The sequence below is a fragment of the Microcaecilia unicolor genome, chromosome 2, assembly GCF_901765095.1.
Source record: "Microcaecilia unicolor chromosome 2, aMicUni1.1, whole genome shotgun sequence".
Taxonomy (NCBI): domain Eukaryota; kingdom Metazoa; phylum Chordata; class Amphibia; order Gymnophiona; family Siphonopidae; genus Microcaecilia; species Microcaecilia unicolor.
This window is the reverse complement of record NC_044032.1, coordinates 350,945,683-350,960,238: the sequence shown is the minus strand read 5'-3', so window position 1 is coordinate 350,960,238 and position 14,556 is coordinate 350,945,683. Positions and strand designations below refer to the sequence as shown.

General features: G+C 39.8%; 1 protein-coding gene across 1 annotated transcript in view; it reads left to right on the top strand.

Annotated features, from left to right (window-relative positions):
• The window catches only part of GAK (cyclin G associated kinase), a 398,389-nt gene that overhangs the window by 340,274 nt on the left and 43,559 nt on the right, over positions 1–14,556 (top strand). The window contains exons 24-25 of the mRNA XM_030194468.1: positions 10,297–10,422; positions 12,936–13,163. Of these exons, the coding sequence (XP_030050328.1) occupies positions 10,297–10,422; positions 12,936–13,163 (354 nt within the window). The remainder of the gene's footprint in view (positions 1–10,296; positions 10,423–12,935; positions 13,164–14,556) is intronic.

The following is a 14,556-nucleotide window of genomic DNA, read 5'->3' as shown; positions in this document are numbered from 1 at the left end:
GAAAAATGAGGGGGACAGTTTATATTAATATCAAAACATTCCCCACTCCACCTTTTGAACTGGCATCTGGCTCATGGTTAAGCCTGTGAGTTGAGAACCGGGGGGGAGGGGGGGGGGTTCCTGATCACCGTTCATTTATCTCCTGGTCTTCCTGAGTGTGTCATTTGTGCCTAGGGGCCTGAGCTATAGGTTTAAAAGATAGGACCCAGTGACAGTTGTTTCACTAGGTGTTGCAGGAGGCCTGGACTGGGAGTTGAGTTTCCTGCCGTCACCCTCAGATCTGGTCACAGCACTGCAATTCAGTGATGGATGGCTCTGCTATTGGAATGGGAGACTATAAGTTCCATTCCCCATGAACTTACTGGGCAGCAGATCAGTTGGGATTGCCATTTGATGTGGAAGTTGGAAGAAGGACTCCTTGGTTGAGTCTAATGGCTAGGGAGGGTGGGGGGGTTTCTTGGAGAAAGTAAGCCTTGTCTCGGGGCGTATCCAGGAGTTCTGTGTGGCTTGTTAGGTCTTAGGAAATGCCTAATCTCAGGTGGTAATAGCATCTCTTGTTATAGTTCTTAACTGGGAATTGAACCTTCTTGTACTGGGTGGCCTGGGAGTAGTCCTATTGTGGCCATAGTGAAGGGGCTATATTTCCTTCCTTGTAGGAAGTATGCTTTATGTTGGATTTCCTTAGGGGAGATGTCCTCATGTCCCCATCTTTAGCATCCCAGATTGGGGGGGGAGGTATAATATTCATGGACCCTTAGTGTAAAAGGGGTTTCACTCTATAGTTAATTGAGCTCTTTTTCTGTAATCTTTTTTTTTTTTTTTTTTTTGCATCAAAACCTCACATCGTAATGGACATTGTATATTCCTTAGTTCCTTGATCCTTGTTGTACTTGTATACGCTAACCTTACCTGACCCTTACTTTAAACTATATTTGTTTAATATCTACTGGACTTGGCGATCGCCTTGACGGTATTATGTAAGCCACATTGAGCCTGCTAATGGGTGGGAAAATGTAGATACAAATGTTACAAATAAATAAATAATCTTGTTACTTCCAAGCACCTTTGTCCAATAATTATCTGGTAGTGTTATCCCTATTCTTACAAAATGTAAATACATAGGTGTTATTGACTCATCTTTAACTTTAAAAGCTCATGTAAAGTGAGTAATCAAAAAGACCCTTTTCTGTCTTCTAATTACTTAGGAGATTAAAAGACCTTGTATCTGCTGCCACTTTTCACAGTGTCATCACCCATATTGGACTACTGCAATTCTTTTTATTTAGGTCTTCCTAATTATCTAACACATGCAATGCAGATTGCTCAGAACATTGCTGCCTGTTTGGTTTCTGGTGTGTCTAGATGTGATCATATTACACTGGTGTTGAGGAACCTCCATTGGTTGCCAGTTGAGTGACGGATAAAGTTTAAGATCCTATGCTTGCATTATGATGCGCCATTAACCTTAGCAACTTCTCTTCATTTCTGCAGGCCTCCTCGCAGCTCCTCCTGAGTGGTGTAGAATGAGTAGAAGTAAATCAATTTTTTACTAGTTCCAAAAGTACAAAGACAAGGGGACATTTGAGGAAATTAAATGGAAATACTTTAAAAACAAATAGGAAATATTTTTTCACTCAACGAATAGTTAAGCTATGGAACTCTTTGCTGGAGGATGTGGAAATGTTCATAGTCTGCTATTGACAGTGTATTTTTGCTAGCAAAAAAGGTGCCAGTACTCAAGTGTCAGGCCTCCCTTCAGGGGTGGGGTGATCACTGAAGGACCTACTCCACAATAGCCAGCCCCCCTGCAATCAGTCACAGAATCTATGGCAAGGCAGAATTGGAATGTAGAGCCTGAGCGCTTTCATTAAAACTTAGGGACCACAGGTCAATTTTAGCAGTACCCCCTCAAAAAAAGCCCTGGTTATTGAGACAGATATGGGGAAGCAACTGCTTGCCCCGGGATTGATAGCATGAAATGTTGCTGCTAATTGGGTTTCTGCCAGGTACTTGTGACCTGCCTTGGCTACTTTTTGGAAAACAGGATATTGGGCTAGATGGACCATTGGTCTGACCCAGTATGGCTACTCTTATGTTCTTAAATTGTTACTTGACATACTATCTTTTAAACACATTAGGTTGGACATTCATCGTCTTGCAATATTATATGTTGAAGGAGCCCACTCATGTGACACATTAATTTACAGACCATTTCAGTGTTATCACAGTTCAGGAAACAATTGGAGACTTTTTTTTTATTTGCATACGCTTTTGCAACATAATATGCACTTTTTGGTCTTATAGGTAGTGTCAGTTAAGAATATTCTCTGAGGACAAACAGGCCAATTGTATTCTCACACGTGGGTGACATCATCCGGCGGAGCCCGGTGCAGGCACTGCCTAGCATGTATTAGCTAAAGAAAGTTCTAGCAGCATCTCAATGCACATGCATGAGCAAGGGTCCATCAGTCTCTTCTTTTCCGTGTCTGCGAGATCCCCCCAGCGTGATTTTCTTCAACTTTTCAAGTTCCTTCCTGTGTGGGTTTTATGTCCTTTATTCCTTTCCCTTTTAAATCTTAGCTATTTTTGTCCCTTTAAAGTTTTCTTTCTTTTTTCGCAGCTTTTTAGGCCTGCTTAGGCTTGAGCCACCAACCTCAGTTTGTTTTGTCCCTTTTTATTTTCAAGATTGAGGAGTTTAACTTGGCCGCATTTCGTTTCTCTGTGTCTTCAATAGATGTGCTCGATGTAATTGGGTGATTACTATAATGAATGCATCAACCGCTAGGAGTGCACTGGCATTGAGGAGGTCTCCACCTCCCTTGACATCAGGCGCTGATAGCAGGCCCCCAGACCGGTCAACATCAGACCTGACACTGAGAACACGTATGCTTTCTGTGCTTTTGTCGGTACCGAGGGACCGCAATGCCGAGCATCAAGGGAAGCCTAAGAAGCATTGGCATTGTCCTCTTTAAAGCCATGTGCTTGGAGTGCCGGGGCATCGGAGTCACTGATACCAGAAAAGTGCTGGCACGAAAAGGATCGCTCCCCCTCTTTAGTGGAAATACTGGCATGCCAGCCTTTGGGCAGCCAGGTTCCCACTTCCCGGCTCAACACTGACACTTTTCTAGGCTGCCTTTGAACTTGCTCCCTAGCCTTTGCCGATGCCTGTCCACAATAAACAGTACCAGGCCATGCTCAGGGGGGAGTTGGTGCAGATGTTCCAGCTGCACTCCGCTCACCCCTTTTTTCTTTTCTATCAAAGGTGCTTGCACCAGCTGCACTTCAGCCTGAGCTCCTTCCTGAAGCCCAGAGTCTGCCTGTGGAGCGATTTTCGATGTCGGTGCCGCGACGGATGTTTTATTTATTAAGATTTATTTACTGCCTTTTCGAAAGAATTCACTCAAGGCGCTGTACAGTAAGAATAAATCAAACATAAGCAATTGACAATTACAGCAGTAAAAATATTCAAATAATACAAAGTATGGCATAGTATACTACTTACATTCTCCAAGGACAAGCAGGCTGCTTGTTGTTACATGTGGGTCGACGTCTGCGTCAGCCCAGCAAAACTGCAATTTTTTAAGAAAAAAATATGTATATGTAAAACGTTTTGCCAGAGTCTTTTGGTGCGCATGCGCGGACGACTTCCCTCCCATCGCGTGAGCGTGTCCCTTCAGTTCTTTTTTTGTCCGCGACGAGGTGACAGGAATTTTCTTGTTCTCCTCGTTTTGGCCCAGGAACAGAGTCTGATGCAGGGGCATAGCCACGGGTGGGCCTGGGTGGGTAGCTGATATTAATGGTAGTTTATAAATTACTAATAATAGGTTTGCCATTTAATTTTTGAGTGTTTTCAGAACTCTGGGGTTGTATGTTCCCTGATCATGGTGATATTTTACTTTTGTCAGTTTGTTCTCTTGTACCTTCCAGGTCTAAGTGCTATTTAGTACCTGTCAGTTATCACCAACAAAGTAATTCCAGCATGGGTGTCTCCTCAACATCCTCTTTAGTGAAGCCCAAAGAAAATAATTCAGTTAGTTTCCTACCACATAGTTTTGTCATCCCTGAATGCCCCTTTTATTCCTCCGTCATCTAAAGATCCAGTCGACTCTCTCAAGTTGTTTTTCTTGAAAACCTTATCCCTATCACTAGCTCTTATAAAAGTGGCTATGAAAGTCACTTGATTGGTTCCTAACAATACTGTAACATTCAATTTTATCTGTTGAGGATAATACTTCAGTCCCTTCCTCCTCACAAGTCAATTTTTTAATGTTTAACCGTTTTTATTGAACAACACAGTTAGAGTAAAACCAACAAGTCTGTGAGTGATTCAGATTTTTCCATATTCCGTTCCCTAGCCTAGCCCTAATTCCCTCTCCCTCCCCCAGCCACCCTTCCCAGAAAAGAGCCCTCCTTCCCCTGAATTCCTTCTACCCTCCCTTTCCCATCCCCAACCTTCCATGTTGTGATTAGTTCTACCAAATGTCGGAGAGGGCTTGTGTTTTTATAGCCTCCCTGATCAATACCATGATAATAAGGTTGGAGGAACCCCTCCTTCCCTTTCAGAACTTCATCAATTATTCATTATTCCCTTGGCAGTCCTACCAAATAAGCCAGATTTTTTTTTAAGTAGGCAGGCACACAATACAATGTTGACAACTCAGTAGTTATTAAAAATATGATTTAAGCATTTTCTCAGCTGAAATTAAATGATTCATTGGGAAATTCAAAAATCTCAAACTCCTATATCAAAAAATATTTTTCACATTTGATAGACAAGGAAATATTCATTAATACTAAATTCACTTCTTCCATCTTACCAAGTTTTTTTCTTCTGAATTTGTCTCTTTTGTAACACTTGGTTTTCCTGAGAGGCAAATTTATGTGCTGCCTCCCAGTAAAACAGTTGTGCAAGGCATTCAAATAAGACTCAGTACAAGTCATCATCTTCCCCCGGAAAAAAAAAAAACTGCTTTAGCTGGCAAAACAGTGAATCTTCTGCAGTAGATAAGTCTTGGTAATACACTCAATACTGGTCTATCACCTCCCAAGTCATTAACTGTGTTAACCTCAAGAGCCATAGCAGAGTCAAAACCAAATTTCTTTCTTTTGAATCTCCGATAGAATAACTTAGTTCTGATTAATGACCACCTCGGGCATAACCACTTTGGTACTGTTCCCAATGAGCAGAACATCTAGACACCAAAAGAGCACCTAGTTCAGGTAGAGCTGTACCCCTAATACTCTCTAGAAGATAAGGGATGGTACCGTTTGCAGGTGGCCCCACAAGGTATGTTGGACCAACTACATCTCCAGATGGAGCTATAATCTTTGTTTCACCCTGCGCATTTCCATCCTTGTATTTAACAGAGAATTTTATATTTCAACAATTTTTTATTGATGCGGTCACATGGTATACAATTCCATCTCAGTCAATATAAATCGTATAACAGCGAAGTCTAGTACACATTACTTAATCTGAAATGTCCATCATCAATGTTTTCCAAACTTTTCTCCCCTATCCCTTCCTTCTTGTCTTCTCCTATATTTATAATGTGTACGTGTATAATTACTGTGCAGTTGCATAACTATTAACAATAAACTTTTATATGAAACTCCAATATTTATAACTCTTGTTTTACTCAGTGTTTTAACAGAGAATTTTAAAGAAAAGTCAATTTACCTCCTAGTCTAGCAAAAAGGACAGAATATAATAGCTCCTCCAGTTTTAAAGAGGCAACACATGCCTTTTAGTCATGCCTTTTTCATTTGCGCACCTGCAGCCTTGCGCCACCAGTGACTGGGTTTTTATTGGCTTGAGGAACACCTCATAATGACATCAGCAGCCATGATGCAAGCTGCACAGCCATGCTAAAACTAGCGCTCCTTTCCTTGAGCAGGTTAGGTCTCCCTGTCTTCTACTTCTCCCTGGATACTAAACTTTTAGGCACTAACTTATTGTATAAGCCCCATATTTCAAATTTCTTATTTTCCATTTCATATTTATACTTCAACGATTCTTTTTATCCCAAATTGGTTTACTGAAAATTTAACAAACATAAATATCCCTAAAATAGAAATTCTACTCTCATTCCTGCTCACTAGGGAAAAGGCTGTATTTGATTAGGTAACTAAACAGCCAAAAAGATACTTTCTTGCAACCCATCATCCCACTGTATAAATATGGAGTGGAGGAATGGCCTAGTGGTTAGAGCACAGGTCTCGACATCCAGAGGTGGCCGGTTCAAATCCTGCTGCTGCTTCTTGTGATCTTGGGCAAGTCACTTAACCCTCCATTGCATCAGGTACAAACTTAGGGCCCCGTTTACTAAGCTGCACTAGAGGTTTGTTAGTACTTTTAGCACGTGCTGTGTAGGTGCCCACAATATTCCTATGGGCGCCTACACAGCGCCAGTGGCGTAGCTAGACCTGACATTTTGGGTGGGCTCAGAGCTAATATGGATGGGCACTAGGTGTGAGTAGTGTTTCTTGGGTTACTCCTTAGTAATGCCTTAGAGTGCACTTGATGATGGATTTCTAAGTAAACAGTCTGGGCAACAGCTCTACTGCATTAACACAAACCACATACCTGGTTCATGGAACACCATTTAAATATAGCGATTTTATCCCATATCTTAAACTTGACCAAATATGACTGCTATAAGGCAAACATGTCAATGGCACATATCCTTCAAACTTTGCTTTGTAACAAATGCAAATGCCTTATTAAGCTGTATTCATAAAACAGGTAAATTCTGAAACTGACATTCCCATTTAAAAAGCCAGAGAAGTCAGACTCATATAGATTCCCACGCGAACTACATGCACACAGAATCTTTTACATCAGTCACATGCAGAAAACAGACCACCCCTTACCAACTGCAGAATAAAAGACAAAAAATTAGAAATCGGAGAGATGCCAAGAACACAGACCACCCCTTACAAATTGCAGAATAAAACACCAAAAATTAGAAATCACAGCGATGGCAAATTACCCAGTTCCAGGCTTGAGATTTTGTGCAGTCCTGATTTAAACGAAACCAGACAGAATAGTACAGACCGTCGATACTGCACAGTCAATGCCAACTGAAAGCCATGTCTTTTTCACAAACACAGGTACACCCTAATCCACTATAGAATAAGTAATCATAAACTTTCTATTTAGACAAAAATTAAACTGAACCCCCAAGATGCCAGGTTCTGCATACAATGCAACACCACAGAAACAGAAAATGTCCCCTAGTACTGTGCAAAATCTAAAGACAGGAGATGTAAATTTGAAAAGAAAAACCTTACAAATACCAATCACCACTTTACAAATTAACAAATAGAAATAAAACAAATATAGAAAATAAAATAATACCATTTTATTGGACTAATACATTTAGCTTTCAGAGGCCAAAACCTCCGTCCTCTGGTCAATACAGTATAGTGCTGTTACAGTATCCTATCCTTCCTGACCTGAGGAAGGGGGTTTTGTTCTCTGAAAGTTAGTCAAAATGTATTAAAATTAGTCCAATAAAAAGATTACCTTATTTACATGTTCTACTTATAAACATTTATTAACACATCTACAATACTACTTTATCCTAAAGCAAAAAAATAAAAATATATATTTTATTTACAGTTTGTTGTCTCTGGTTTCTGCTTTCCTCATCTTCTTTTCACCGTCTTCCTTCCATCCACTGTCTGCCCTTTCTCTCTGCCCCTTCAATCCACCATTTGCCCTCCCTCTCCCATCCATCCAGGGTCTGCCCTTTCTCTCTGCCCCTTCAATCCACCATTTGCCCTCCCTCTCCCATCCATCCAGGGTCTGCCCTCCCTCTTGCTGTCCCTTTTTTTCAGCCCCCAGTTCCATCCCCATTATCCCACCTGCCCCTAGTTCCAGCTCCAGCCCTTTTCTCCCACCAGTCCGGAGCTTCAGCCCCCAGCCACTTCTCCCTGTCCCCTTTTCAACCCCAGCCCTTTTCTCCCACCAGTCCAGAGCTTCAGCCCCCAGCCACTTCTCCCTGTCCCCTTTTCAGCCCCCAGTTTCAACCCCAGCACTTTTCTCCCACCAGTCCCGAGCTTCAGCCCCAGCCACTTCTCCCTGTCCCCTTTTCAGCCCCCAGTCCGCACATTCAGCCCCTGCCCCTTTTCAGCCCCCAGTTCCAGACTAGCCCCCTTATCCCACCTACCATCCTTTTGAGTCCCCAGTTCTCTTCATCCACATGCCTTGCATTAGGGTCCCCCTTTTCAGCCCCAGACCCATTCTCCCACCTGCCCCAGACATGGCCCCATTCGCCCTCCTCAGACCCCAGACCCAGTCTCCTTCTCCCATCTGAGCCCCACCCCACCCAGTCCCCTTATCCCATTCTGAGCCCCTCTGCACAACCCAGAAGCTTTGAAATAAATTAAAAAGCTGTCCAATAAGTAAAAAAAAAAAAAATTGTCCTCCACCTTTTAAGTTACTGCCTATCCAACTGAAACAGCTTTAGATGACAATGTTGGATGCAGCAGCTCATAGGTTTGCTAGGTTTTGAGTGAACGGGGATGACGGCTGCGCTGGGAAGGAGAAACTTAGACAGACCTTATTGGCTTCCTTGTGGCCTATATAGGCTCACTGCCACTCCTAGTTATTAAACCTCCTTGTTCCGGTCCGGCGGAGCGTTTCAGCACCGTGACCCGGACGTTTTGTGTGCTGGGGCCAATTTGTTGCGAAAATGAACGCACCGCCGGCCTTCGAGTCTTTCCTGCTGTTCGATGGCGAGAAAAAGTGAGAGAAGCTGGATGGCGTGTGACTGCTGGGACCCCTTTCAGTTCCATCGGGGGCTGGAGCTCATTTGACCAAGAGTGTCTGTTAACCGACTAGGGAGGGGACTGCGTGATACAAATATAAGAGCGGGGAGCTAAGGGAAGCAGGCGAGACATAGCAGCAGAGCAGAATCTGGACGGGGAATAAGTGCCGGAGTAGGAGCACCGGCAAGCAGCGCTGCGATGGTCTACACTTCCGCTTCAGGAACCGGCCCGCACTAAAAAAAAATAATAATGTAAAGGGGTTGGAGGAAGAGGACTGAGAACTGCCGGCTGCCTGGGCGGGCCTGAGCCGAGATTGGGTGGGCCTGGGCCCACCCGTAGCTATGCCCCTACACAGCGCACTTTAATTTTGTGCATGCACTAAAAACGCTAGCGCACCTTAGTAAACAGGGCCCTTAGATTGTGAGCCCTCCAGGGACAGGGAAAATACCCAATGTACCTGTATGTAACTCACCTTGAGCAAAATCTAAATAATCAAATGAATAAAATAAAGAATAAATCCATGTAACTAAGAAGGTAGTTTATAAATAATATATCATTAGAATAAATGTCCTACAGTATCAAAATATAACAAACAATTACATCAACTACAAAGCATTACATCATAATCATTAGCTGAGCATAATTAAGAACAGCAAGGAACAACAAATAAACACCCATAAGAAACAAAATAGAACTATAGATGAATAAAGACCCAACACAAGAGGTCTTATTTCAAGCTAACAGATACCACTCTCACCCTGAATCAAAACTGCTCCCAAAACGTTTGCAAAATGGAGATAAAAGTGGAGTCCCTTTTTGTTATCCATCCATTGGCAGCAACGTGACAGTGATATCACTGCAAAAATAGCCCAACAAATTGTTGATCTCTGAGTATGGTACTTGCTAGAAGATTGCTCCTAGAGCAGACATGGTGATTGATCCATGCTGTTTCTGTCGCTGTTAGTCCTGACATCGTTGCTCAGGATAAACCTAGTAAATTGATGATAGGGGAAGGAGTTTGCTGGCTAATTGCTCATGATTGCTACTTGGCCATCAAACATGGTGATAGTTCCAAAGAGGTCCTCCTTCAACAGTTCCTGTTGCTGCTAGTGTTGCTAGAAAAAGTTTTGAAACTTGTATTTGTCTTTACTGCAGTATGTTTGTGTTTTATTTTTACCGCAATAAAATATTTAACATATGTGTTGAATTAATTTGTAGTTAAAATAGTGATGCATTATAAAGTCACATCATTGTATTTTGGACACTTAAAAATAAATATTGGGAACTGAAAATTTATCTTGCAAATGTTGCTATAAAATCAAGCTACCTATCAGATGAGAGAATTCTAGTTTTGTATTATTTTTTTCTTGAAATGTTTTTCTAGAACTAGTATTTTGCAGTTTTTATATTGTACAGTAGTTGCTCATTTTAGAGCATAATGAACTGAGATTGCTTTTATTATGATACTACATTAGTAGTAGCAATATACCTAACAATATGTATTTTATTTTAAATATACAGCCCCTGCCTTTACGACAGCAAGTCAGTCATCAGCATCATTATCCTCAGACTCATCCTTTAATCAGACAAAATCATCTAACTTTGATCCTTTTGCTGACCTTGGTGATCTCAGTACCACTCTTCCAGGTAATTTAAACTATTTTTAGTAATTGAATATGCTTAATATAATTGTTCATTATTTGAGGTCTCTTGAAAATCTTGGGAGAGTGAAAGAATAAGCATACTGAGATTTTCAAGTTGGGCCTTTCCTTAGCTCTCCTCAAAGTTTGCAGTATAGTAGATTCTGATTAATTGGGGCAGCCGTTTATTTGGTTCAATCGTGGGAGAACAAAAACAAACCACAATTACAAGGGGGAAAAGTTTTGCTTATTTGGGACACCACACCATTTAATTAGGCCAGTGGTGAACACAGAATGTCATTGATGCGTCACTTTCCTATTAAGTACTTGAAAAATAGAAGAACGAGAGCACTTTATATATTGCACAATTTATTTAGAAAATAGATGAAGGTTTTTTGACTGATGGTGGTTTGAATGTAAGATTCTTCCATGGTCTCCTTGTTATGGAACCATGAATGCCACTGAAGTCTTTCTTCTTCAACTTTGTAACATAGTAACATAATAGATGACGACAGAAAAAGACCTGCACGGTCCATCCAGTCTGCCCAACAAGATAAACTCATATGTGCTACTTTATGTGTATACCTGGCTTTGATTTGTATCTGCCATTTTCAGGGCACAGACCGTAGAAGTCTGCCCAGCACTAGCCCCGCCTCCAACCACCGGCTCTGCCACCCAATCCCAATCTTTGATATCATATTGTGTTCAGTAAATTTAAAACATATAAAGTTTTGGGCTTTAACGGGCATTATATTTTGTAATCGGTTTGTGAGTTGTATTATTACACAGGGGTGATTACTTTAGTTCATTATTTTGTAATTATGTTGGTTATATGACATCCATATACATTCATAAGGTTATAATAGTAACTTGAAAAATGTATTTTGCCTCTATATTTGATAGCTAAACAGCAGACAGTTGAAGTGTCTTGACTCTTCGAGTGATCATTTTGGTAGTTAGGTTGAAAGAGTTGTGTCCTAGAAGAACAGAGCAAGTCTAATATTAAACTTAATATTTTTAAAACGAATAGGAGGAAATATTTTTTCACTCGATGAACATTTAAGCACTGGAGCTCATTACCAGAGGATGTGGTAATAGCAGTTAGCTGATAATTGCCAATTAAGCAATTATTGACACTAATCGGCATTAGAATTTACGTGCACAACAATCTAAGCGTATTCTATAACATGCTGCTCGTAAATTCTAAGTTGCATAGTTGAAAAGTGAGTGTGGAATGGGCAGGTCATGGGCATTTCTAGAATCTATAGACGTTGCTATAGAATACACCCAGTCCACACCTAATTTAGGCGTTGGCATTTACACCAGGTTTTACTTGGTGTATCTGCCCTTGACTAAATTTAGTTGCACGGACTGGCCTAAATTAAGGCCTATTTTATAGAATGCGCTTAGGCAAATTTCATTTTGGCAAAGAATTTTTAGGCGTGATATATAGAATTTTGTCCAAAGTGATCGAATAATTCACACTCAGCTCTGTGCTATGCAAAAATTACAGTGAAAAAATCATTAGAAACAGAAACATAATTATCTGCTTTAACTGAAGACTTGGTCCCATAGATGGTGGCCAGCATTTTGCTGAACTGCTGCTTCAGGGATTACAGGGACCAATCTTGGTGGTGATGTCCATTTGAAAATCACTTCAAAATGGAGTCTGCTACCTTCTATTCAGGAAATTGCTTAAAGCTTTTTTTCTTTTTTTCTCGGGCCTTTATTTAAGGGAGTATATGGACCTTTATTACTGACTCCCTGTGATTTTGTTCGTTTTGTTTTTAAGATTTGTTTTCTGTTTTGTTTTTATTGAATTATGAATTTTTTTATGTACACTGCCTAGAAATTTGGATAGTACGGTTTATAAATTGTGTTATAAATAAATAGTTTTTAATTTTCCTATTTGGATATCAGGCAGCTCAGATTTGCAGTACTGTTCCTCATGCTTTGAAGAATCTATTGTTTATCTTTTTGGCATGAATTGAAGACTTTAAAATATTTTTTCTGAGAATTTTGAACTTTTAATAGAGTTTTGTTTTGTTTTGTGACATCATAGGAATGCCTAATTACAACTCTTTGTAATCCACCTTGAACTGATATTGTAATGAGCAGAAAATAAATCTTTTTATTAGTATTAGAATTGATGTTATGGAAAAATGTAATTTATGCCTGACGTGTTTACAGGAAAGAGGATTAGTTAAATACCTGTGCTGTTTCATAAACAATAATGTTTACTTTATATTTTATATCAGTAAGGGCCCTGTTTACTAAGCAGTGTTATAGGCACGTTAACCATGTACATGCATTAACCATGTATGTGCCTACAATATCCCTATAGGCGCCTACATGGTTAGCACACACGCTTAGGCGTGCTAAAAACACTCACACCTTAGTAAACAGGGCTATAAATCTGAAACAGCCAGAATTATTAAAATCCAAGTAAGTAAATTATCATAGTTCAGGTTTGTCAGTGAATTTTATCTGTTTAGACATTAAGTTTTTGTTATTTTCTAGGTTCTTCAGCTCAATTCTCAACTGGTGGGCACAGTCAGAAATTATCCCAGTCACAAAAAGGTACTGGGACGTGGCAAACTAGCAAGTCACAGAGTGCTGGCATATTCAGGCAGTCCCAGACTAAGCCACAGTCAGCTAAATCTGGTGCACAAACTAAATCCAGTTATAATGTGAACTTCAGTGTGATTGGTGGGCGAGAAGAAAGAGGAATCAGAGCGCCAGGTTTTGGTAAGTTGTGCTTTTGTTGAAACTAGGTCTTATTTGCAATCTTTGTAATTATTGTAAGGCTTAATACAGATCACCAATTGGAATTTTAAAATTTTGCTTAAATCGTGTAATAAGATAGGCTTTGATTCTGCATACTGTGTCATGTTTTGGAACTGGTTTTAGAATTATCTCCTAATTGTGTGTCCGTATTACCATTAGTGAGTTGATATAATTTATAAGTTGGATGTATATGTGTTATCCGATTTGTCAGAAATTTTACAATTGCCAAAGCATGTTGGGTTAATGGACGGCTGTTGAGGGTCTGGATACGTATGCAATTGGAAATTACCTTTTTATACCTATATTTATTAAAATTCTGAGTCATCTGGCTTTCCTGCTGCTACTATTCTGGTGTTTTTAAGGAGCAAGATAAATTGATGCTTGAAGAACTTACTTTAATATAAAGGGTTTTTTTTTTTTTTCCAAATCTATTTCAGTATAATTTATATAACCAACCATTGTGCAGATAAGGAAAAATAGATGACATCAGTGCAAAGGAGAAATAAAAACCAGAACACAAGTCACAAATCAGAAAAAAGCCACTAATACTATCAAATTTAGCCCACAAGCTAAAAAAAAGGGGGGAGAGGAGAGAAGATAGAGGAAAAAAAGGAAGTACCCCCCCCCCCCCCCCCCCCAAAAAAAAAAAAATAGGAAAATGCAAACAGTGAAATATTCCAAGCTATTCATAACAATCAGTCATTGTAGCCAGATGACACTTGGAGTCCAAGAAGACCCTTAGTTGTTCCAGTAGAAAAAATATATATCTAGTACCAAAATATTGAATATGACAAAAAGAAGGCTCCAAGTTTCTTGTCTCATCGCTCAAAAAGCCTCTTGCCTCTCTTGAGTAACCTTTGTAATGTCAGGATATATCAAGACCCTTTGGCCCAAAAGCAACATTCTGTAAGAGTTTTTGATGTGATTTAAATATATATGCTTAAAATACAATTTAATAAAATATATTATTTGCACTATTTATATTCCACACAATCCAAATGTTCTTGACGGATGACACTTAAAACATACATAATTAAAAACACCTAAGACAATAAAAACAATCACTAATAAAGGAAAGATAGTAATCTCTTTCCCATTTGTTTCAGCCAAGCTCCTTATCTAAATATTTAACAACCAAGGCCTACAGCTTTGTTTAACAAACACCGTAACTTAGTTCTAGTAGATATATTTTCATACTCCTTTTGAACAAGTCAAGTATTTTGTGATGCTCAACTCTAAAGGCAGGGTATTCCATAATTTAGGCCCTGTCATTCATGATGATGTACTTCTTTTTTTTTTTCACTTTAAATATTTTTATTAATGAAGCAACTTGCAACATTCAAGACAGTACAGA